This window comes from Sciurus carolinensis, chromosome 5 (assembly GCF_902686445.1).
Source record: "Sciurus carolinensis chromosome 5, mSciCar1.2, whole genome shotgun sequence".
NCBI classification, from domain to species: Eukaryota; Metazoa; Chordata; class Mammalia; order Rodentia; family Sciuridae; genus Sciurus; species Sciurus carolinensis.
Genome location: NC_062217.1, coordinates 80,923,838 through 80,949,212, shown reverse-complemented (window position 1 = coordinate 80,949,212; position 25,375 = coordinate 80,923,838). Strand labels below are relative to the sequence as shown.

Genomic DNA, 25,375 nt, shown 5'->3' with positions numbered 1-25,375 from the left:
GTGTAGAAAACTAAAGATTCCACATACAAAAAAAAAAAAAAATTTTTTTTTAAACTAGTTAATAGATGCAGCAAAGTAGAAGCATTTAAATTCAGCCTTCAAAAACTAGTTGCATTTTCTTACGCTATCACAACAATCTGAAAAAACAAATTAAGAAAACAATTTAATTTAAAATAACATCAAAAAGAATAAAATACTTAGGTATTAACCAAAAAGGCAAAAGATATCGCACTCCCTGCCCGCAGAGAGACACGACACCTGGTTCTTTTCAGCTCTTTATTGCACGCGTCTGCCATGGTTTCCCTCTTGCTTCTTCTTCCTCTTCTTGGGGGAAGCTACACCTCACTATATGCCCCCAAGCGACCAATCATCATACCGAGCACGAGGGGAGAGCGTGGACAGATACAGGCAGCATATACAGGCATGCAGTGATCATGCAGCGTCCATGAGGGGGCCTCAACCAATCACTGAAACTTCCTCAAGTGACATCAGTTGTTTGCGCACAAGCTAGCTACACTCAACCACACTGGCATCCTGCCAGGGCGCCATCTTAGCCTTGCCACACCTAGGGCCAGGGGTCCGGCCGAAACCCCGACAAAAAGATTATTCACTGAAAACTATAAAACATAATTGAAAGAGATTGAAGAAGACATAAATTGATAGACATACACCTCATGATCATGATTTGGGAGATTTAATATTGTCAAAATGTTACTACCACCCAGCATGTCTATAGATTCAGTACAATGTCTATCCAAATCCAGATGGTTTGCCCACTCTGCCACCCCACCCCCCAAAGTAGAAAAACCCATCCCAGAATTCATGTGGAATTCCTGTCTGCTGACCCTGGAGCTATAGGACTTATCCTTCCTAATTACCTAATTTCAAATTGACTACAAAAAACAGTAAACAAAACAGTATGGTACTGGCATAAAGACAAAGACCATAGAGTAGAAAAGAGGCCTAGAAATAAACCCTTGCATATTTAATCAGACAATTTTGGGGCAGGAATGCTAATACAGTTAAACAGGGAAAGAGCAATCTTTTCAACAAATGGTACTGAGAAAACTAGATATGCACATGCAAAAAGATAAAGTTGGACCCCTAACAATATCATGTATAACAGTTAACTCAAAATGAATTAAAGATGTAAATATGAAACCTAAATCAGTAAAACTCTTAGAAGAAACAGGGTAAAAGTTTTCTGGCATTGAAATTGACAGTGATTGTTTGGCTATGAATCAAAGGCACAAGCAATAAAAATATTTTTTATTGATTTTTTAAAATTATTTATCAGAAAACACCATTTATATAGTAAAAAGACAACCCACAGAATGGGAGAAAATATTTCCAAAATCATTTATCTGATAGGCAACGAGATTCTAGAATTTATAGAGAACTCCTAAAACTCAATGATTAAAAAAACTTTGATTCAGAAATGGGCAAAAGATTTGAGTAGACTTTCAAATACACACACACACACACACACACACACACATGACCAATAACCTAAAAAGATACTTGGCATTAGTAATTATCAGGAAAATTCAAATCAAATCTACATAAAGTACCACCTCATTTGTATTATGATGACTATATTCAAAACAACAACAGAAAATGATAAGTGTAGGCGAGAATGAGGAGGAATTATAACCTTTATGCACTGTTAGTGGGAATGTTAAATGATATAGCTGCTATGGAAAACAGTATGGTGGTTCCTTAAAAAAATAAAAGTAGAGTACTCATAAGATTAATAAGCAGTTCCACTTCAGGAAGATACCCAGAAGACTTGAAAGCAGACTCTTGAAGTAATATTTGTCCACCCAGGTTGATAGCAGCATTATTCACAATAGTTAAAATGTGGGAGCAACCCAGGTGTCCATTAAATGATGAATGGATAAGTAAAATGAATGAATGAATGTCTGTCTGTCTGTCTTTCTCTCTGCAGTATTCTTAAGCCTTAAAAATGAAGGAAATTCTAACATGATACAACATGTTAGGGACCTTTTACTTAAGTGAAATAAACCAGTCACAGAAATACAGATATTGTATGATGGCACTTACATGAGATATTTAAAATAGTCAAAATTAGAGACAGAAAGTAGAATGGTGGTTGCTAGAGTTTAGGGGCACAGGTAAATGGTGAGTTGTTAGTGGATATAGTTTCAGTTTCTTAAGAGTCCTAGTGATGAATGATGGTGATGGTTGTATAATATTATGAATGTATTTAATCTTTCTAAACTGTATACTTAAAAATAGTTAAGATAGTAAGTTTTATGTTAAATATATTTTACCACAATAAAAAAATTGAAAATAAGTGACATTGTATGTTATAGGCTATGTAAACTTTGTAAGTATGACACATTTTTTCCTGATAAAACACCTATACAATTGTCCTAATGGCCTTCACAGTACTGTGGGCAGTCAGTAACCTAAAGATACAAAGAAATTATTTCCTTTTCTATTTTTACATGTTTGCTTTATGTGTATCTCTATATATCTTTATATATTTGTCTACATGACAATATATAAAATATGTATATATGGTGTTATTTTATATATTTATGTGTGCATAAATATACACATAGAGAAGGCATGTATGCATTTTCTGTATATCTACACTCATGTAATATTCATATTTTAAGTAAAGTTTCCGAACTTGTGCTTCATGGACTTATTAACATGTATCTGAAGTATGTAGTATCTTGAAATATGCAAAGTACTTGATAAATATTATCACCATCTTGTGGGATTTCTGGTCTTTCTGCCAGGAAGTTCCATTAAGAATATTCACTTAGAGAGAAATGGACTTTTTGATATTCTGGAAAGTTGCAGACAAAGGTGTAATTCTTACTCTTGGGAAATGGCACTGAATTTGGTTCAAGAGCTAGGAAAACTCAGAGCTTATAAGTCCATGGGAGTAAATTTTTATATTTTTATAGAATGGTATGAAATTCTGAAATATAAAAATTTAATATTGCTGCAGGACTTCAGCTTCTTAAATCTGGCATGACTCTGCCTTATGAGAATTCACTGGCAACTCGTACTGTCATTCAACCCCCATCTACTGTGAGATATTCTACATCTTTTCTTACCCTGTGTGATCACCTCACCTGTGGTAAGATTTTACATGTACATCTTAATGTAGTGAGACCTTAATCCAGCTTTACCTTATGTGTAATTGGGGGCAGCATAGTAGGTAGAAAGAAACAGGGAAAACAAGGCAGTTTTCTTCTTGCCACTTTTCTATTCCCATGAAGCACTGCTTCTATACCTGGAACTGTTTTTAGGAAACCAGGGTGAGTTTATCATTCCCTATTTCCATTCCTGTTCGTTTATTTATTGAAAATAGTGAAATTTATAGTGTTGGTACTTGTTATTTGACTTGTCTCCTCCCACTGTAATGCTTTCCCTGGAATTTTAGGAAAGCCTGCTTTTGTATTTGGATAGTGATACTTGCCACTTAACTGTTTGGTTGTTTCTTGTTTACTTTTTCAGATAATAGATGCATAAAATTGAGTTGAAAATACTGCTCAATTCATGGCATATTATCATTCTCAATGTGTACAAGGCCCTATAATCTTTTTCATTCCCATCTGAGTGTATTTGGGCTGTTATAATAAAATAGCATAAACTGGGTGCCTTACACAACAGACATTTATTTCTTCCAGTTCTGGAGACCAGAAAGTCCAAGATTAAAGTGCTAGCCACTGCAGTTCCTGGGGAGTTTCTTCTTGGCTTGCAGTTGGCTGCCTTCTCACATCATCCTTACCTGGTGGAGAAAGAGACTACAAGCAAATGTCTACTAATATCTCTAAGAACCCTACCTGCTTGATCTCATCGTGACTCAGTTAATTCCCAAAGACCCCATCTCTAAATATTGTACCAAATTAGGTGTAAAGGCTTCAACATAAGAATTTTGGGAGAACACAATTCAATCCATAGCACTGACCCATTCTCTTTTTTCATTGTAATAGGCCCTTATTATTATTATTTATTCAATATTTGTCCGTCCTTCTCAAATATATTTACATGCTTGTATCCATGAAAATACATTTTTTTGTTTATATATAAAGAACTCTGTGGTGCACATCTCATTCCCTTTAAAATTTTTTCCTGTTTAAATAAATAAAGCCCTCATCCATTACTTTTGACCATACATTTTTTTGTATGCATTCACCATCTTATTAACCTATTTTCTGAGATGTACACTTGGTATGCTTCTGTTTTTAAAAAGTATGTCTTTTTTTTGCAGCTATCTGAAACCTTTTCTGGAGTGTATAATTAGGAAAGGCACTGCCAAATTGGTCCCTAAAATGTTTATGTCAGTTTATACTCATAGTGGTAGTGCATGCCAGTTTCCAATCCACTGTAATCTCTCCAGTTTAAATGAGAATGTTAGGTATTGTTAAATATTAGTCTTCAAAGATACTGGAAAAAATATAAAATGTAGGAATGAGAGGTGTATTAATTTTCTTAAATAGACAAACTTGTCAGTTTGTCTATTAATTCAGGTCTAACATTGTTTTACTAGTGGTGCATTAAAACCTCTCCATATGAGAGTTAGAGTTGTAATCAGTTCAGATTTCATTCTGTTTATAATTTTCAACAATGAGCATTCATAACATTCTTTACAATTACTGAGTGGTGTTGATGTAGTAACATCAGTAACAATAGTAACTGATTACTTAGGGGCTGTATTGGTAAAAAAATAGAATTTTAAAAGGTGAATTAAAGAGAAATAGACATTTTTAGAGTGTCTTAATAGCATAGCATGCTTGAATACTAATTCATGGTAACATTTGGAATATCATATGTGAATGTGTCTGAGCATAATTAAATCCTAAATCCTTTTAAGAAAAATGTATTTTAGACCAAATAGAAATAAATTAGGAAGATGCGTGAAATAGCAGGAAAGACCAATATTTGGAAGAAAAATATTGTATGTAGATTGCTGTTTTTAGTGTCTCTTATTTCTTCTAGTATGAATATTAAGAAGAAAAGAATGATTATGAATGATGAGTTTCAAAATAAGGTTCTTGAAGTGGAGATATACAAAATGAATGTAGTTTTATTCTTAGTAGAGTTGTTGAGAAAAATAAGACTTTGGGAAAACAGTTTAAGAAAGATTGTTGGATAAGTAGTTTGATGGAAAACCCCCATATTCTAGTTACGTCAAATGATGATGTAATGTAATGTTTTAACCGAACAGACAGAAAAAGACCAAGAGTTTCTTTAAACTTCCAAGGCAAATATTTTAAATCTCTACATAGCGGTTTCTCCAAACTAGGTAAAGTTGAGTTTGAAGTATGAGAGCCAACACACTTGGCTTAACTTTCACAAAATAATGCACATGAGAGGTATTCACTGCTAGGTTTACAAGAAGCTTTGTTACTTCTTGGTGCTTGTCATCAGAAGCTGCCAAGAGACTTGAAAGTGATTCTTGTTGGATTTGTTCACTACTGTATCTTGGAGACTATAATGGTGCCAATCACAGGAACTCCTCCCAAATTGCCAGGAAAGTCTCTTGGACCTAGAATTAGTAGTTCTAATAATGTTTCAAATATATTTATGCCACTAATAAAAAAGTTAACTTGTGGATTTCATTTGTCACAATCATCAAAAGAGCACAACATAGTGATATTTCAGGGGACCTTAAGCAAATGACAGCATGACTAGCTAAAATGTATTCTTTCAAATTTTACCAATTTAAATGTAAGAAAGTGTTTCAATTTGCTCTAATGCATCATAACCTACTGTGAGATTATTGAACATAATAAATGATAAAAGACCACCAGCAATTTACCTGTTGTCAAAATATTAGCCTGCAAGGGAGAACTCACACCAGATGAATTGTGAGGTATCTCAGTAAGAAAAACATGCTTTGTAGGGTTTAGACTTGGATTGAATGATTCTAAGGAGAGACTAGAGGAAAAAGACCAGCTCTGGATTGGATGCTGTCATGAAATGAGGTTAGTTTGGTTATTGGGTACCTCAGCATTCATTTAGGAGTGAGAAGAGATGGAAAGGCAGAGCAAGAGACTGAATTTGCAGCTGCGGTAGTCTTGGACAAAACTTTGTTTCCCATTGGCCTTGTTACTGGCCTTGCCAGTGGTCTTACCATTGATCTTTTAGGAATATTACAATCTGATTAATCTGTAGTACTTATTTTCACTGTCTCAGTTCCTCCTTGTGGTCAGATTCAGCCATTCAGCAGATCATTAAACTCTGTGAAATTTGATTTTTTACTACTGGTAAAATTCCACTGATAAGTTGATTATTCAGGAGCTTCATGTGTTTTTGGCAAAGGTAGTTCTTTTTATTGCTCTTTTAAGGTTAGCTAATTGAATCATCTGAAGCAGATATTGCTGTATACATTTAAGACTGAGGAGATTACTTTTGAGCATTGTAACACTGGCAAATGCTGAGAGACTTAACAGAGTTTGTAGTCCACTTCTAAGCTAAGAGCCAAGGTCCCCGAGTGTAGTTTTGGTATCAAGGGAATTTTTCCTAGGTGTGACATTATGGGAACTATCTCCTGCTTATTTTTAGTTCACTATTTAAAGAGTTGCTTAGTTGTTGAGTGTAATTGCTCAGGAACCTAGAGTGAAATAAATTGTACCCAGAAGAAAGTGGCTACACTTTGAACCATTTATTTGATTGCATATTTTAGTGAAATCACAAGCAAATTGTATCCAAGTATTAGATTCATACAGGGAATGATAAGAGACCCATATAACAGTATTATGACCAGGAATCTTTTGGGTACCATTGTTAAAGGTAATAAATGTCTCAATAATTTAGAAATTTTTGTTGTTGTTGTTGTTGTTTTGGTACTGGGGATTGAGCTGAGGGCATTTGACCACTCCACATCCCCAGCCCTATTTTGTATTTTATTTAGAGACAGGGTCTCACTGAGTTGCTTAGCACCTCACTTTTGCTGAGATTGGCTTTTGAACTTGAGATCCTCCTGCCTCCACCTCCTGAGCCACTGGGATTACAGGTGTGTGCCATTGCACCTGGCATTAATTTAGAAATTTAAGCAGACACAGAAGAAAGAAAATACTGGTGAATATAGAAAAAAAGAAGCATGCATGGTTCTGACTATTTAGATCTTGTTTCATGGGTCCTCGATGGAAGCTGTCTCTTTCATGCTTCTTGATGCAGAGGTCTTGTGTAGAAATAGTATGTTACTCTAAGATATGAAAGGTTTTTTTTTTTTTTTTCAAGAAAACCCAGTTTGATATCTCTGGATGGGATGGTCTTTAAGTTATCTGAAGGTGAGTTGTCTATAATTAAGAGCTATGGGTCCAAGGATTTTTACTGTTATGGTAAAGTCATTTCCATAGTGTTCAAGTGCAGACTTCTTCTAACGATGGTTCAAAATAGCTCGTCAGCTGTTCTGAGAGCTTGTAAAACTGATTAAGTATCTAGCAAGGGAGGATAGTTGTTTCCATTGGTGACAAGATTGAACCCTAGAAAATTAATGTTAATCAGAATTATTACAGTGAAAAAGACTGGATCATCTGTTGTACTATAATACATATATAAAGATCCAGTCACTGATGACCCAGTAGGTACTTTGACAAATGTGTATAGTCTTTTGATTTCTATCGTGTGCTGTGCTTATCATTGCTTAACAAGGATATTGAAACCTAGAAACAAAAATTAATTTGAAACAGTAATTGAACCAAGTTTTGTTTATTATGAATGAGTCTGATTCTTCTCAATTCTCATAACCATTGAATATATATTCATTAATATTTTTATTTGCATATAACTGATTTAAAGCACCCATATTACTATATTTTTCCGGTATTAGAGCTTGAACCCAGGGCACTTAGCCACTGAACCACATCCTAGTGTGTGCACACCCCACTCCCCTTTTTTATTTTGAGTCAGGGGCTCGATAAGTTCCTGAAGTGGTTTTGAACTTGTAGTCCTCCTCCTCAGCCTCCCAATCCTCTGGGATTATAGGTGTGCACCCTGTGTCCACTCCCCATACTTCTTTTGATTTGATACATAAATCAGTCAAGAAATGTTTTCACAATAGTTTTGAATTAAGTAACATTTAGAGAATGTTGATCAAATATTATTTCCAATAACTTGCTCTTTTTAAGGTGAGAAGCAAATCTTTGTGTTACCCTGGTGGCCAATCCAGGAAATTCAAAGATATTTCACATGTAAAATACATCTTATTGTTTAATTATTTTGGGTTTGGGACCTAAATTCACAAAAGGCAAAATGAAGAAGGCTCTCAAATGATATAATAATTGCAAACCTAATTCTTGGTATCTAAAGGTAAGAAAAATTCCTGGGAATATTTAAAAATTCAGCAGTAATAATAATATTGTTTTAAAAAATAAAGAACTTTTATTAAAAATCTTTTAAACCAACAAATTCACTTGTCATCAGGCTGTTGGCAAAAATGTTTTCTTAATTTGATGTTGTAAAGCATGCACCCATGGTTAGAATTGGTTTAGTATAGTTGATTATTGACATGGCATCACGAGAATGCTATCTTATACCACACTTATAAAACATGATTTTTTTTTTGTTTTCTAGGCTAAGCATCAAAAATAAATGGTACCTGTATACTTGTACATTAAACCAGAATTACAACTGTGAAAAAAAATTTAAATTCGTGTATGAATATATAAAAAGTATTTTAACAGTGTTATTTCCAAATAAGATGGAGAGCCTCAGGAGCAATCATTTTGGTGGTTTACACGTTTAAAGTGGAAAGTACAAGTTTACAAGTTTAAGTGGAAATAAGCAAAGGGCAGTGCTTTTGGATTTTTAATGTATTACTTTGGAGTATAAACAACACTTCATTTAGGGTCATTTGTACTCAGCTTTGAAAAGAACAAGGATTTATACCTCTGTGTGACTAGATTTAAGTATCCTGTTTTGATACTAATTTTGAAAGCCATATAAGTATATCTTTCACATTAAAAAAATCTGAAATATGGTTAAGATCCAAGAAAATGTATTTAATGACCATTTTTGTTTTGCATCTTTGCATTCTTTCTCTAGTTGGAAATACTAGGGTCATTAAAAATACCAAAGATGGCACACTGAAGAAGTTAAACAAACGGTTTATTTCACATCCCTAAAGCATTGGGAACTGTTTATCATCTTGCATAATCAATAAGATTTTATTCCCTCAACCAGCATTCTCATAAAACTTTTCCCTTAATAACCATCATAACTCAGCTTGCAGTGACAGTTGTTTATGTTCACATAATTAAGACACTTAAATTTAACACATTAGTCTCTGTGTATTTCATAGTTTTTACTACATAAATAAGCACGTTGACTAGTTCACCTGGTTTTTTTCCCTGAAGCATGACTTTGTGAAGAAAGTAGTGCACTGTCTTGCCTTCTGACAGGAGCTCCTTGATCTGATTGACTATTCCAGAAAGGTTTCCTATCACTGCAGCTCACGGTGTAATTCTTCAGACAGACTCCTATATGGGACTTAACCACCAAAACCACATCTGTTCACAGAGTAATAAGTATTTAATGATTTTATACAAATGTGGATTCATAATCCTTTCTAACTTGTTATCGCCCCCACTGGAAACACAAAATGTATCATTTGTCTCTGCTTTTCTGAAATGTCTAGATGTTGTGTCATGGGTGGGTCTGTTTTCATTCATTTGTGGTAGGAACTCAATGGACCTTTATGGTTTTGAAAATCATTTCTTTCAGTTACAAGTTTTCTTCCTCTTTTTTCTTCTTCTGGAACTCCTAAGTATTTCTGTTTTGGATCGCATGGATTGTTCCTCTAATTTTCCTATTTTTCTTTCCCATTTTTCTCACTTTCTGGAGCTTTCTCTCTCCTTGCTTCAAGATATAGTTGATTGTCACCTCTATTGTGCACCTTAAGTAACGTGGGTATTAGCAATGCCTACAGCCCCTTATGCAGTTTGAAATCTGAATATAATATTCATCTTTATGTTTGTTTACATTTCTCTGAACTGCAGGAACTCCATGTGTAATTTTTATGTGTAATTTTTATGCATTTTAATTTTATAGTAGATTTATATATATTTTATGAAAGTAAGTGATAAAATAGATTATTTAAATATATTTTATGCATTCCTGGCATACCTTTTTAATTTTTTTTTCAGTATTTCTAGGCTACACAATTTGTCTGCAAGTTTTTACAAATTGTCACAAATCTTTAAAAAAACATTGCATGTAAATAGACCCACACAGTTCAAAGCCATGTTGTATTTAGAACACTATGTCATAATTATTCATATTTTCTGTATATTTTTATCGGTGCATTGTAGTTGTACATAATGGCAGGATTCATTGTTAAATATTTGTACATGCACATAACAATATGTTTTGGCCAATAGTGTGCCCCAGTGTTTCCCCTTTCCATCTGTTATTCATTTGTATAATCTGAGTATTTTCACTAAATCATCACTGAAACTAGGTAATACACCAATAAAAGAAAATGTGGAAAAAAATGTGTGGAGAGATAAATTAAACGTGCTTTGTAAATCACAAAGTACCATTGTATCATAGTCATTTTTATGGTAGGTAATCTTCAAGAAGGGGTTTTCTTTTTTTATAATTAAAAAAGATGTCTCATAGGTCCTGAAAATTCAACCTACACAAAAGGGGAATTTTCTTTAACCACCCCCAAAACCTTTTCTTCCTGTTGTTTGTTATTTCAGTGAATAATTCTGTAAATCACTTGTTATCTAATGCAGAAATCATTACCTTTGACTCCTTCTCTTTCCTTACCTACTTCAATCACCAAGTGCTATTGGTTCTGCCTTATTTCCATCTACTTTGGACAAACCCATTCTGCAATAGCTATCATCATCACTCTCTGAATAATTTTAATACTAATTGCTTTTTAACTGTTCTTCCTCTGTATTTATTTGTTTGCTCCAAGCATTCACAAGGCAACCCAAAGATATATTTTCCAAGTAATATATAATTAATGCTCTCTTTAAAAAGCTTTTAAAGACACTTTCCTGTTATTTAAAAAATTTTTATATTTATTCATTCTTTTTTTAAAAACATTTTTTAGTTGTTAGTTGACCTTTTTTTAAATTTATTTATTTATTTTTATTTTTATGTGGTGCTGAGGATCAAACCCAGTGCCTCACACATGCTAGGCAAGCCTTGGCTCTATCTCTGAGCTACAACCCTAGCCCGAAAAACACCCTTCCTATTGTTTTTCTTTGAGTAAAAAGTCTGTCATGATCTGGTTCTGATTTTATTCCTGGCCTTATCTCCAACTGTGGCTGTATCCATTCTCTCTAAAATGCTTCATTTTCTCTCACCTCACATGCTTTCACACTGAGTACCTCTTAACTGATACAAATGCAGCAGTTCTCAAAGTGTAATCCAGAAATCTTTGGGTGTCTCTGAGTTCCTTTCAAAGGGTCTGCAAGATCAACATTGTTTTCATAATAATGGTATGACATTAATTGCCTTTTCTTCTTATGAGTATACAGTAGACTCTTTTTTAGAGGTGACATAATGTGTGATGATATCACGGCTTTGATGATGGCTAATGCATGATATTGGCATTTGTGTTTTAATATGTTCATATCTTTAAATTCTAATAGGGTAGATATTGATAGATATAACAAACAAGAAGTTCTTCAGGTCCTTAGTAATTTAGAGAAAAGGGAACTGAATCCCAAAAGTTTGAGAACAGCCATTTTGGCCTCAGTTATATGATACTTCCTTTGAGAAGTCTTTGCTTGGGTCTTCCATGAAAGGAACCTTTGGATAATGTCTCTGTGGTTTATTCTTGTGTTATCATAGCACATATTATATTGTATTATAGCAGATTAGTCGTTTATCTGATTAGGCCAATAGACACAGAAAGTTGCATAGGAGATGGATTCCTGTTCTACCTTTAGTACCCACCACAGTTCTGAATACTTAGAAAGTGCTCATAAATACATGTTGAGTGAACATCTCTTGAAGGTATTTGGGATGACCTAATTTATTCATTATCAGATTATGATCATTATAACAAGATTTTAAAATTATAACCATTTTGTGCTTTGTGATGCTTTCTTTTTGATCCACTGATATTATGATTTGGTTTTTGAAAGCAAGTTTTGTTTTATGTTCTTATTGTATATATACAAACCCATCAGCATATGTAGAGAAAATAATGCAAATATTAGAAAGAATTTATCACCATGACATTCTCTGAATCTGTATTTTTTGCAAGTAACTGTGGAGATTTGAATAAATCTTTTTGTTCCTTTTAAGATAATTTTCCTTATCAAATAGTAGAAGACCAGGTTATCTCAAAAGTTTTTCCTTTATAACGTATGATTACATATGAAGTATCAAATGTGCAACAAATGTGATTTATGTTTATTTCTAGTTCACTTTAGAATGTATATAAATGTAGATCTGATTATATATTAAAATAGCTTTGTTTTTACAGGAAGGATGATAAAGACTATGCATTAAAACAAATAGAAGGAACCGGGATCTCTATGTCAGCATGTAGAGAAATAGCAGTAAGTGAAGCTCTTTTAATCATTGTTACTATCAACTGACTTTTCAACTGTGTAGGTTTCTGTGCTGTATTGACATCATTTATTGAAAGCTAATGAATATGTTTCATATTAAATATTTATAAAAATGTCTTTTAAGGAGAAGTAAAGATGGCATGTGCAAAACTTTCTATATAATATAAATGCAATTACTTGAGGTAAAATGAATATATATGAATATATATCTTTTCAATAGATGTCACTAATAGTTGTTACTAATTATTTCATTTGAGTTAGTGAAAGTGGTTAGTCCATATAAAATTATTTCTATTTTAATAGGATAAAATTAATTTCATTACTTATGTCAAATTGAAATGAGATTGTGTTATTTGATTATAGTTTTATTTGTTCATCTGAATGTGTAAAAACTTACACTTTTTTCTTTTGGAGGCATAATTTTCCATATGATAATTAGACTCTAATTTTGATTCCAAGGGGAAGTATTCTTCATGTTAATACATTACTTAATAATTACAGGTACATTTAAACTCAGCTTTACTTCCTTGAGATTTTACTTTAGTTGTTACAGTTATAAAACTGTGGGACCAAATTAATTTTTTCTGGCTTTAATCAGAATATTCTAGGACATATATATTCAGCCCTCTTCTCTACACATAAAGGCTTTTATGACCTAAAAATATTAATTTAAATTATTATACTTGTTTATCAGACTGTATGCCAGTGAGTCTTCATTCAACATTCTTTATTATGTACTATGTTGACAAGGTCAGTGATTACAGAAGGAAAAGTAAAGAAATACAGAATAAGTTGAGGTCCCCAGACTCAAGTATTTTTACTATTCTGAGGAAGGAAATAAACAGTAGACCAAGCACCATGATAGAAGAGTGGGAATGGGAGAGATAAGAGAATCAGGGAAGGTTCCAGGTGTTGAAGGACATGTAAGAATTACTTCTAATGAGGGATGTGTAAGGGAGGGCATTTTTAACTGAATGTATATCACATTGGAAGATATATTTCAATTAATTGATAAATTTGTATACTTGAATCTTAAGATATATATATATATATATATTAGCTGTCAGTTCTTCAGCATCTTACTATTTTATTTATTCAAGTCAGTTTATTTTTGAACATTTTTTAGTTGTAATGGACACAATACCTTTGTTTTATTTATTTATTTTTACATGGTGCTGAGAATCAAGCCTATAGTACCTCACACATGCTAGGCAAGCGCTCTACCATTGAACCACAACGCCAGCCCCTCAAGTCAGTATTAAGGAATTAAAATCCATTGAACTATGGTCAGTGATGTTAGAAATCAGGATGGTGATTGCCCTTGAGAAAACAGTGACAAGCAGTAGGACAGGGAACTTAAGAGAATGCTAGTTATGTTCTGAATTTTAATCTCAATCTGGGTCTCGTTCCAAGGGTTTAATATGTGAAAATTTATTGATCTTTATGCTTATACTTCATATGCTTTTCTTTTAGTTATTTTTTTTTAAAAAATGTTTTAAAAATGCAAAACTCCATTCAATTCTGGAACAAACTTGGTTATCTTTACTTATGAGGAAAACTAAATTCAGGTAAACATGAAAAGATATAGGAAAGTCCGCTTTTAATGTACTTAATTGTGGTTCTTCAATCTAAGATAAGCATAAAGTTTTACTTTTGATGAAATCTAATTTACAAATTTTTTCTTTTATGCCTTTTTTTTTTTTTTAAATCTGATTGAAGACATCTTTGTTAAAGGATTTTGTGAATATGGGTCTGTTTCTAGACTGTGTAGTATGTTCTATAGACCTCTGGGTCTAACTTTGTGCCAGTACCAGATTATTCTACTTTTATAGCAAGACTTACACAATCAGGTTGTGTAAGACCACCAACTTTATTCTCTCGTTAGGATTATTTTGAACTGTTATAGATCCTTTCCATTATCATATAAATTTTGAATCGGCTAGTCAATTTCTACTTTTAAAAAGTACCTGCTGGAATTGTAATTTTTATGAATCCAAAGAGATTTAACATCTTAATAATATTGGGTCTTTAAAGCCAATGGAAAGACATACTTTCCATTTTACAAGGTTTTTAAAACTTCTTTCAACAATGTTTCATATTTATAGTTTTTAATGTAGAGGCTGTGCACAACTTTTGTTAGATTCATTCTTCACACATCAATTTAAAACCATATTATGTTAAATAGAATTGTTTTCTAAATTTCATTTTTCATTTGTTCCATCTGTACTCTATTTTTTAAAATTGTGTATTGCTTATCTGAGACGTTTCTAAATTCACTGAGACATTTCTAAATTAATTTCTAAATTGAGGTTTTTGTTTATCCTTGAGATTTTCTACATAAATAATTATGGCATCTATGAATAAGATATATTTACTTTTTTCTATCTTTATGCTTTTTGTTTCCTATTCTTTCCTTACATAGCACTGGTCAGGGTGTTTTGTGTAATGTTGAATAATGGTGAGAGCAGGTGTCTTTGATTTGTTCCCTATCTTAGGGGAAGTGTTTTCAGTTTCACCACTTAGTATAATATTAACTATAGGTTTTTCATTGATGCCATCGAGAAGGATTTTAGAAAATTCCCTTCCATTCCTGTTTTCCTGAGAATTTTTTCATAAATACTATTTTTTGTATATAAATTGAAATATGTACTTAAATTCATAAATTACGTTAATTTTGTAGTGTTTTTATCAAATTTTGCATTCCTGAGATAATTTATATTTGATGTATTGCTGGATTTGATTTGCTATACACCATTAAGGATTTTTATATCTATGAGTTTGAAGGATGTTGGTTCATCATTTTCTTACTTCTAATAGTATATAATGTTTTGTCAGGTTTTCATATTGGAATTATGCTCTTATGTAAAAATGTTAAAGCACAGTTTTTGTTTTTGTTTTTTTGCTACTGGGGATTGAATTCAGGGTTGCTTAACTGCTGTGCTACATCCCCAGCCCTTTTTTTTTTTTTGTATTCTATTTAATGATAGGGTTTCCCTGAGTTGCTTAAGTCCTCACTAGGTTGCTGAGGCTGTCTGAACTCACCATCCTTCTGCCTCAGCCTCCGGAGCCCTTGGGATTACAGGCATGTGCCACCACACATGGCAAAAGCATTTTTTTTTTTTTTTAATTCTGTTGTTCTCTGACAGATTGGGTGATATCTGCATTAATTCTTCCCTAAATATTTGATAGACTTCATGAACCAATATTTGACCTTATTAGATATAAAACCTTTCAGATTTTATTTTTCATCTTGTGTTTTTAATAAGTCAAAATTTTATGTAGTCTTGTGCATTTCATTTAAATCGTTGAATTTTTTGACACAAAGTTGTTTATTATATTCCCTTACTATCTTTTCATATCTATGTTTGATAATGAGTTTCTTCTTTTGTTGCTGATTCTGGTAATTTTTGTGTTTATTTCATCAATTTATGCTCTTTTTCACTTTCCTTTTATTTACTTTTGAGCTTATATTTATCTTTGTAAGGTAGAACTTTAGGCCATCGATTATTTTTTTAAGTCATTTAATATAAACTTTTAAAACTATAAATTTTTAAGCTGTGTTTTACCTTCATTCCACAAATTTTGTTGTTTTTCTTTTATTTATTCCTTTTTAATTTTTATTTTTATTTAAAACAAATGGGGTACATGTTGTTTCTCTGGTTGTACATGAAGTAAAGGCATACCATTTGTGTAATCATACATTTACATAGGGTAATGGTGTTTGATTCATTCTGGTATTTTTTCCTTCCCCCATCCCCTACCACTCTTTTCCCTCTATACAGTCCCTCCTTCGTCCATTCTTGCCCCCCTTCCACCCCCCATTATGTGTCATCATCCACTTATCAGTGAAATCATTGGTCCTTTGGTCTTTTGAGATTGGCTTATCTCACTTAGCATGATATTCTCCAGTTTCATCCACTTGCCTGCAAATGCCGTAATTTTATTATTCTTTATGGCTGAGTAATATTCCATTGTGTGTGTATGTGTATATATACATACACACACACATACCACAGTTTCTTTATTCATCAATCGAAGGGCATCTAAGTTGGTTCCACAATCTGGCTATTGTAAATTGAGCAGCTATGAACATTGATGTGGCTGTATCTCTGTAGTATGCTGATTTTAAGTCCTTTGGGTATAGGCCAAGGAGTGGGATAGCTGGGTCAAATGGTGGTTCCATTCCAAGCTTTCTGAGGAAACTCCACACTGCTTTCCAGAGTGACTGCAGTAATTTGCAACCCCACCAGCAATGTATGAGTGTACCTTTTTCCCCACATCCTCACCCACACCTATTGTTACTTGTATTCTTGATGATTGCCATTCTAATTGGGGTGATATGGAATCTTAGGGTAGTTTTGATTTGCGTTTCTCTTATTACTAGAGATGTTGAACATTTTTTCATATATCTGTTGATTGCTTTTACATCTACTTCTGTGAAGTGTCTGTTCATTTCCTTAGACCATTTGTCGATTGGATTATTTGTATTCTTGGTGTAGAGTTTTTTGAGTTCTTCATAGATTCTGAACACTCGTGCTCTATCTGAAGTATGAGTGGCAAAGATTTTCTCCCACTCTGTAGGTTCTCTGTTCACATTGCTGATAGTTTTCTTTGCTGAGAGAAAGCTTTTTAGTTTTATTCTATCCCAGTTATTGATTCCTACTTTTATTTCTTGTGCTATGGGAGTCCTGTTAAGGAAGTCTGATCCGAAGCCGACATGTTGAAGATTTGGACCTATTTTTTCTTCTATAAGATGAAGGGTCTGTGATCTGATTCCGAGGTCCTTGATCCATTTTGAGGTGAGTTTTGTGCAGGTTGAGAGATAGGGTTTTAGTTTCATTCTGTTGCATATGGATTTCCAGTTTTCCCAGCACCATTTGTTGAAGAGGCTATCTTTTCTCCATTGCATATTTTTGGCACCTTTGTCTAGTATGAGAAAATTGTATTTATTTGGGTTTGTGTCCATGTCCTCTATTCTGTACCATTGATCTACCTGTCTATTTTGGTGCCAATACCATGCCGTTTTTGTTACTACTGCTTTGTAGTATAGTTGAAGTTCCAGTATTGCGATACACCCTGCTTCGCTCTTCCTGCTAAGGAATGCTTTAGCTATTCTGGGTTTCTTATTCTTCCAGATGAATTTCATGATTGCTTGCTCTATTTCTTTAAAGTACTTCATTGGGATTTTAATCGAAGTTCTATTGAATCTGTACAGCACTTTAGGTAGTATGGCCATTTTGACAATATTAATTCTGCCTATCCAAGAACATGGGAGATCTTTCCATCTTCTAAGGTTTTCTTTAATTTCTTTCTTTAGTGTTCTGTAGTTCTCATTGTAGAGATCTTTCACCTCTTTTGTGAGATTGATTCCCAAGTATTTTATTTTATTTTATTTTATTGACAATTTAATTTTAGTATATTTTCAAAAACATCCCAACTCAAATTAATATGTATTTGTATATATGTTACACAAACAAATACACATTATTCATTCCCTCATCTGAAGTTCAGCCTCGTACAGGAGTATGTTTCTGGGGTTCCAATGATTGCTCGAGTCAGAGCTGGTGTTTCCAGGACCCCTTCTGTCTTGACATCAAGACTGGTGAGTGTGGCTGCGTTTCACTAGAGCAGGGGCCATTCCACAGCACCAGAGCCTTGGAAAAGTTCCAGAGGCAACAAGCAGCTTCTGTTCTTTTCCATCTGCACAGTATAGATGCCACTTCTGTTGCAGCACAGGTTCACATATCCAGGTGCTTGTAGAGCCTATGACTTTTCTCTTTTTTATTTCTGTTGCCATGTTTTTTCCAGGGCTTCCCGGCTCCATTCTCCAAGGTCAGAGTAGCTGCAGTCACCAGGCCACTCTCAGGCTTATAACCCATCAGAGCCTGAACCCCTTTGGTCACATTCTCTCTTTTTTGTTTTGTTTTGTTTTGTTTTGTTTTGTTTTGTTTTGGTGCCAGGGATTGAACTCAGGGCCTTGTGCATGCAAGGCAAGCACTTTACCAACTGAGCTATATCCCCAGTCCCTCTCACATTCTCTTGATGAAAAAAAGTTCTGTCAACTACATTTTCGAAATTCTTTGTTTTTTTATTTCCACCCGGCTGTGTTTTTATTCATCACAATTTGTTTCATTCCTTAGGAGTCGTTGGTGTTGATGCTGAAATGTCACAGGATCTCTTCCAGAAGGAGGGATGATAATATAGTAGTTTCCCTTTGACATAATCCTTTTGGATATAGCATGCAGACTGAGGTTGGTCTGCTTGTCCATGTGCTGTCATGAATCCTCACGTATATCCATAAGCTTTCCACAATTCTTCTGAGGTTGGAAGTCAATAGGGATCTTCATCTTCTCTAGGTTTTATGATATTAATGCCATAGGTGGCTTCTAAAACACGTCGTGGAATATGCTGGCATACTAGTGATATCGGTGGGACATGATCTCTCATCTAATCAATTGGGAGAATTCCATTGCAAATCATCTCTGCCTTGGTAGACACGAAGGATCTCATCTCCAGGCCTGGGCAGTCACACAAGCATAGGCCAGGCTCCACATAGAGAGTCTGGAAATGTTTGGTGTGACCAGGTGTGGCAGACACAGATACTTTCTTGTTGCCCATGATGATGTTGATGGTTGAACTTTTACCAACATTAGGGTAGCCCATCAGTCCAACAGTAAGTTGCCCATCTTTCACTTTCTTTCCAGTGTGCAGCTGCTTAAAGAGCTCCAGTAATTCCTGCTTTGACACCAGGTAATTAAAATTGTGTATCTGTGTCCTCTGTGGGGTTTTCCTGACCTGAGTCTCAGAGTCCACAGTGCAGCTTTCCTTCCAGCCCTGAGCACAGGACTCCTCATCAGGGCAGTTATCTTCTTCTGAGCATGTCTGCCAATCTTCCTCCTCCTCCTCCTGACAGTCCTCATACTCACTATCATCTTCATCACTAGAAGAATTGAGAGAGAATCCCTGTCTGGGAGATGGTTAGTCTCCCTGTGTGGAATTTCACTCTCCTCAAAACTGTGGAGTTTTCAGACTCAGATTGTTGGCTTCTCCAGCATCTCTGTTCACTTGTTCCTTAGAGTCACCATTCAGGTGAGCAGTTTCAGCCAAAGCTGACCAGAAAATAACCTTCACATCTTCTTTTTCAAAGTATGTGGCCCAGGCATTCTGCTGTTTGGCAGTCAGCAAGTCAGCCTTGTTTATCAGAATAATGTTCTTCTCAGCATCTGTCTCTTTCACATAACACTCCAAATCTTCACATCTAAACAGGAGGGGTTTCGAGCATCTACTATCTGGACCACAATATCACTTCTCTCAATGACCCTCCAGAGTTGGCACCAAAAGTCCAAATTTTGTTCAAAAGGTGTCAATATTAACTTTTGTTCCTCTTCTAGCCGGACAAGTTCATGTCTTCATTTTAGGAAGTTATCTTTCTCTGCCTGTTGAAGTTCTTCTGAGCTAGTTTTTTTTCTCCCCAATTTGGTCTCCTTGGTATACACAAGAACTGTTTGTTTTCTTCGTGGAGTTTCTTAATTCTCTGGCTTTCTTCAAAAGACAGCAGTCCAGTTCTAGCCTCAGGGAGCACAAACTTAATATTAAGCTTCTCAGCTATGAACGCTGTTCCTGCAAGTTCTGCAGTTGCAAGAAAGTCATCAAGAGAGCTCTGTTCAGTCACAGACTGAAGATTAAGGTGACCCCAATCATATCCATCATTGAGTTCACTTGTGTGCAACCACGAGTCGGTGTGACGGTGGCTCCAGCTCTGCTGAGTCTGATGGCGGATAAGGGCCCGGCCCAAAGACCCCCAAGTATTTTATTTTTTTCAAGGCTATTATGAATGGGGTAGTTTTCCAAACTTCTCTTTCTGAAGATTCATCACTTATGTATAAAAATGCATTAGATTTATGAGCATTGATTTTATAACCTGCTACTTTACTGAATTCACTTAAGAGTTCTAAAAGCTTTCTGGTGGAATTTCCCAGTTCTTCTAAATATATAATCATGTCATCAGCAAATAGGGATAGTTTGAGTTCTTCTTTTCCTGTTCTTATCCCTTTAATTTCTTTGGTCTGTCTAATTACTCTAGCTAGAGTTTCAAGGACAGTTTTGAATGGAAGTGGTGAAAGAGGGCATCCCTGCCTTGTTCCAGTTTTTAGGGGGAATGCTTTCAGTTTTTCACCATTTAGAATGATATTGGCCATGGGCTTAGCATAGATGGCCTTTACAATGTTAAGGAATGTTCCCACTATCCCTATTTTTTCTAGTGTTTTGAGCATGAAGGGGGATGGTGTATTTTATCAAATGCTTTTTCTGCATCTATCGAAATAATCATGTGATTCTTGACTTTAAGTTTGTTGATATGGTGAATTACATTTATTGATTTCCGGATGTTGAACTAACCTTACATCCTGAGATAAAACCCACCTGATCGTGGTGTACTATCTTTTTAATATATTTCTGTATGCGATTTGCTAAAATTTTGCTGAGAATTTTTCATCAGTGTTCATTAAGGATATTGGTCTGAAATTTTCTTTCCTCTGTGTGTCTCTGTCTGGTTTAGGTATCAGGGTGATATTGGCTTCATAGAATGAGTTTGGGAGGGTTCCGTCTTCTTGTATTTCATGGAATACTTTGAGAAGTATTGGAATGAGCTCTTCTTTAAAGGTTTTGTAGAACTTGAATGAGCTGGGGATATAGCTCAGTCGGTAGAATGCTTGCCTTGCAAGCACAAGGCCCTGGGTTCGATCCCCAGCACCAAAAAAAAAAAAAAAAGATCCTGGACTTTTCTTTGTTGGTAGGCTTTTGATGACTTCTTCTATTTCATTACTTGAAATTGATCTATTTAAATTGTGTATGTCCTCCTGGTTCACTTTAGGTAATTCATATGTCTCTAGAAATCTGTTGATTCCTTTGAGATTTTCTGTTTTGTTGGAGTATAGATTTTCAAAATAGCTTCTAATTATGTTTTGTATTTCACTCATGTCTGTTGTGATATTTCCTTGTTCATTCTGAATTTTAGTATTTGAGATTTCTCTCTCCTTTGTTAGTGTGGCTAAGGTTTTATCAATTTCGTTTATGTTTTCAAAGAACCAACTCTTTATTTTGTCAATTTTTTTCTATTGTTTCTTTGGTTTCAATTTCATTGATCTCAGCTCTGATTTTAATTATTTCCTGTCTTCTTCTACTTTTGATGTTGCTCTGTTCTTTTTTTCTAGGGCTTTGAGTTGTAATGTTAAGTCATTTATTTGTTGTTTTTTTCTTCTTTTATTGAATACGCTCCATGAAATAAGTTTTCCTCTAAGTACTGCTTTCATAGTGTCTCAGAGATTTTGATATGATGTATCTTTGTTTTTGTTTACTTCTAAGAATTTTTTTATTTCCCTCCTGATATCTTCTGTTATCCATTCATCATACAATAGCGTATTATTTAATCTCCAGGTGTTGGAGTGATTTCTGTTTTTTATTCTGTCATTTATTTCTAATTTCAATCCATTATGATCTGATAGAATACAAGGTAGTATCTCTATCTTCTTGTATTGCTAACATTAGCTTTATGGCATGAAATGTGGTCTATTTTAGAGAAGGATCCATGTGCTGCTGAGAAGAAAGTGTATTCACTCTTTGTTGGATGTTGGATCGTATATATGTCCATTGTCTAAATTATTGATTGTGTTATTGAGATCTATGGTTTCTTTGTTCAGTTTTTGTTTGGAAAATCTGTCCAGTGGTGAGAGAGGTGGGTTAAAATTACCTAGTATTATTGTGTTGTGGTCTATTTGATTTCTGGAATTGAGAAGGATTTGTTTGACGTCATGGATGACTCAATGTTTAGGGCATAGATATTTATGATTCTTATGTCTTGCTGATTTATGGTTCCCTTAAGCAGTATGAAATGTCCTTCTTCATCCCTTCTGACTAACTTTGGCTTGAAGTCCACAATTATCTGATATGAGGATGGATACTCTGGCTTTTTTGCTGAGTCCATGTGCATAGTATGTTTTTTCCCATCCTTTCACCTTTTAGTCTGAGGGTATCTCTTTCTATGAGATGAGTCTCTTGCAGGCAGCATATTGTTGGATCTTTCTTTTTATTCCAATCTGCCAGTCTATGTCTTTTGATTAATGAGTGCGGGCCGTTAACATTCAGGGTTATTATTGAGATATGATTTGTATTCCCGGTCATTTGGATCATTTTTGTTTTTTTGACATGACTTGGTTTCTCCTTTATTTGGTTATTCCTTTAGGATAGTTCCTCCCTTTGCTGATTTGCATCATTTTTTTACATCTCTTCCTCATGGAATATTTTGCTGAGAATGTTCTGTAATGCCGACTTTCTTTTAGTAAATTCTTTTAGCTTTTGTTTATTATGAAAGGATTTTATTTCATCGTCAAATCTGAAGGTATAAGATTTGTTGGGTATAAGATTCTTGGTTGGCATCCATTTTCTTTCATGGCTTGAAAAATGTTGTTCCAGGCCCCTCCAGGTTTTAGGGTCTGGACTAAAAAATCTGCTAATATCCGTATTGGTTTCCCCCTGAATGTAATTTGATTCTTTTCTCTCGCAGCCTTTAAAATTCTGTCTTTATTTTGTGTGTTAGGTATTTTCATTATAATGTGCCTTGATGTGGGTCTGTTGTAATTTTGTATATTTGGAGTCCTATAAGCCTCTTGTACTTGTTTTTCCATTTCATTCTTCAGATTTGGGAAATTTTCTGATATTATTTCATTGAATAGATTGTTCATTCCTTTGGTTTGTTTCTCTGTGCCGTCCTTAATCCCAGTAATTCTTAAGTTTGACCTTTTCATGATAATCCATAATTCTTGTAGATTCTGTTCATGATTTCTTACCATCTTCTCTGTTTGGTCAACTTTGTTTTCAAGATTAAATATTTTGTCTTCAATGTCTGAGGTTCTCTCTTCCAGCTGTTCTATCCTATTGGTTATGCTTTGTGTGGAGTTTTTAATTTGGTTTATTGTTTCCTTTATTTCAAGGATTTCGGTTTGGCTTTTTTTTTTTAGTATCTCTAACTCTTTATTGAAATGCTCTTTTGCTTCCTGTGTTTGCTCTTTTAACTGTTGATTGGTGCGATCATTCAATGCCTGCATTTGCTCTTTCATCTCATTTGCTTCCCTGAATGTTTTAATTATGTACTTTCTGAACTCCCTTTCTGGCATTTCTTCTGCCATGCTGTCATTGAGTTTTATTGATATAGCATCTAGGTTTGTTTGGGACATTTTCTTCCCTTGTTTTCTCATATTGGTCAGGTATCATTGGAACTCTGAGATATTGCAGATTTCCTCTATTGTCTTTTAGTGTCCCTGTAGATTTCCAGTATATCACCTCCTAGCCTTCAGTAGCTGAAGTCTTGGAGGAACTTGATATTGCAGTGCTCCACAAGAAAGCTGCCCCTCTAGGGGTGGTGGCCTTCAGGTGGGGTATATTCCCTGCTAGTGGACAGAGGCCCCTCCACTTGTTGACCAATGGTCTGCCAAAGGGGAACTAGACTGTGGGCTGGGTCATGGCTGGTCTGGTCCTGTGTCCATCTTGCCACCCAGGCCAGGGGAGCTTATTTGTACAAGGAAGCCTCTCCAGGCTGGCCCTGCTCCGAGAAGCTCCTGCTGTCTGGGCCTGCTGCTGGGTCTGGGGTGGGGGCTGGCACGTGCGAAAGCCCAAGCATCTCACTGGGTGGTCCTGCTCCAAGAAGCTGCCTGCAGACTGGGCCTGCCGCGGAAGGAGCCTGACTGTGTGCGGAAGCGGGATACTGGCTGTTCTCAGAAGTGTCTTGCTGCCAGGCCCTGATCTGAGAACCTGCCTGCTGTCTGGGCCACCACTGCGTCTGGGGGTGGGGGCTGTCTGTGCGCAGAAGGGGGAGACTGGCTGTTCACGAAAGCCTCTCGCTGCCGGGCCCTGTTCCGAGAATCTGCGGTCAGGGCCTGCCGCCCGGGCCGAGCCTCGCCCAGTGGGAGAGACTCACCCAGTGGCTCAGAGTTGGTCCCGAGCCTCTCAATACCTCCTCTTCTTGAATCCTGAGTTCTGGAGTAACATGAGATGCAGTCACCCTCTAGTCCGCCACCTTGGTCTCTCCTGTTATGTTGTGTTTTTAATAGCATTGGTGCAAATTACTTTAAATTTTCTTTTATCCATGAATTTTTAGAAAGATATTGGTGATTTTTAAATATGAGACTTTTCTAGATAAATTATAGTTATTGATTATTAATTTATATTCATTGTGGTCAGAAGAAGAGAGACTATTGTAGAAGTACATACAGAAATGTTTATTGGTGAAAGGATAGGATATCTGGAATCTCCTTCAGAATAATTTAAGATAAGTGAGGAATGGGCATGAATATAGGTAAAATAAAATTGGCTGTAACTGGTTAAGAATATACAGGGGAAATTTGTAAAACCAAAAAATTCCCATATTTTCTGGCAAATGATATCAGTCTTCTTGCCTTCCATTTATTAAATCTTCCTCAGAGAGGTCCTTAGTGTCTCCATCACCCACCTCTCTTACTCCTATGATCACACCCAGCTTGTTGGTTTAATATTTATTATGAATGTTGATTGTATACCCTCCTACAAAGGCGTGTTTTTGGTTCCCTGTCTTTGGACACACAAGAATTAGAGGAAAAGTAAAGTGGATTTGGAGATGTCTGGGGCCTGCTTGCTCCTTGTAGGGTCAGGATCAATTATTCTACATAAGAAAAAAAATTATAATTGTAAAGGAATTTTTTCATTTGTTTACTTATATCTTTAATCATTTGCCCCTACCCCTACTAGATGGTAACACATTTTTTCATCAGTGTATCCTAGTTTTATCATGTAGTCTTTACTCAGAGTAATTGTAG

At 35.0% G+C, this 25,375-nt stretch overlaps 1 protein-coding gene, 1 non-coding gene and 1 pseudogene across 4 annotated transcripts in view; 2 read left to right on the top strand and 1 right to left on the bottom strand.

Annotated features, from left to right (window-relative positions):
• Cdk8 (cyclin dependent kinase 8) overlaps positions 1–25,375 on the top strand; it is a 135,089-nt gene that overhangs the window by 51,741 nt on the left and 57,973 nt on the right. For all 3 annotated transcript variants that reach the window (XM_047553450.1, XM_047553449.1, XM_047553448.1), the window contains exon 2: positions 12,443–12,518. In XM_047553450.1, the coding sequence (XP_047409406.1) occupies positions 12,443–12,518 (76 nt within the window). The remainder of the gene's footprint in view (positions 1–12,442; positions 12,519–25,375) is intronic.
• LOC124984777 (large subunit GTPase 1 homolog) lies at positions 18,269–20,331 on the bottom strand (annotated as a pseudogene).
• On the top strand, positions 25,099–25,229 carry LOC124986037 (small nucleolar RNA SNORA38). The gene has a single exon (XR_007108947.1). It is a non-coding gene; the product is annotated as a small nucleolar RNA SNORA38 (small nucleolar RNA).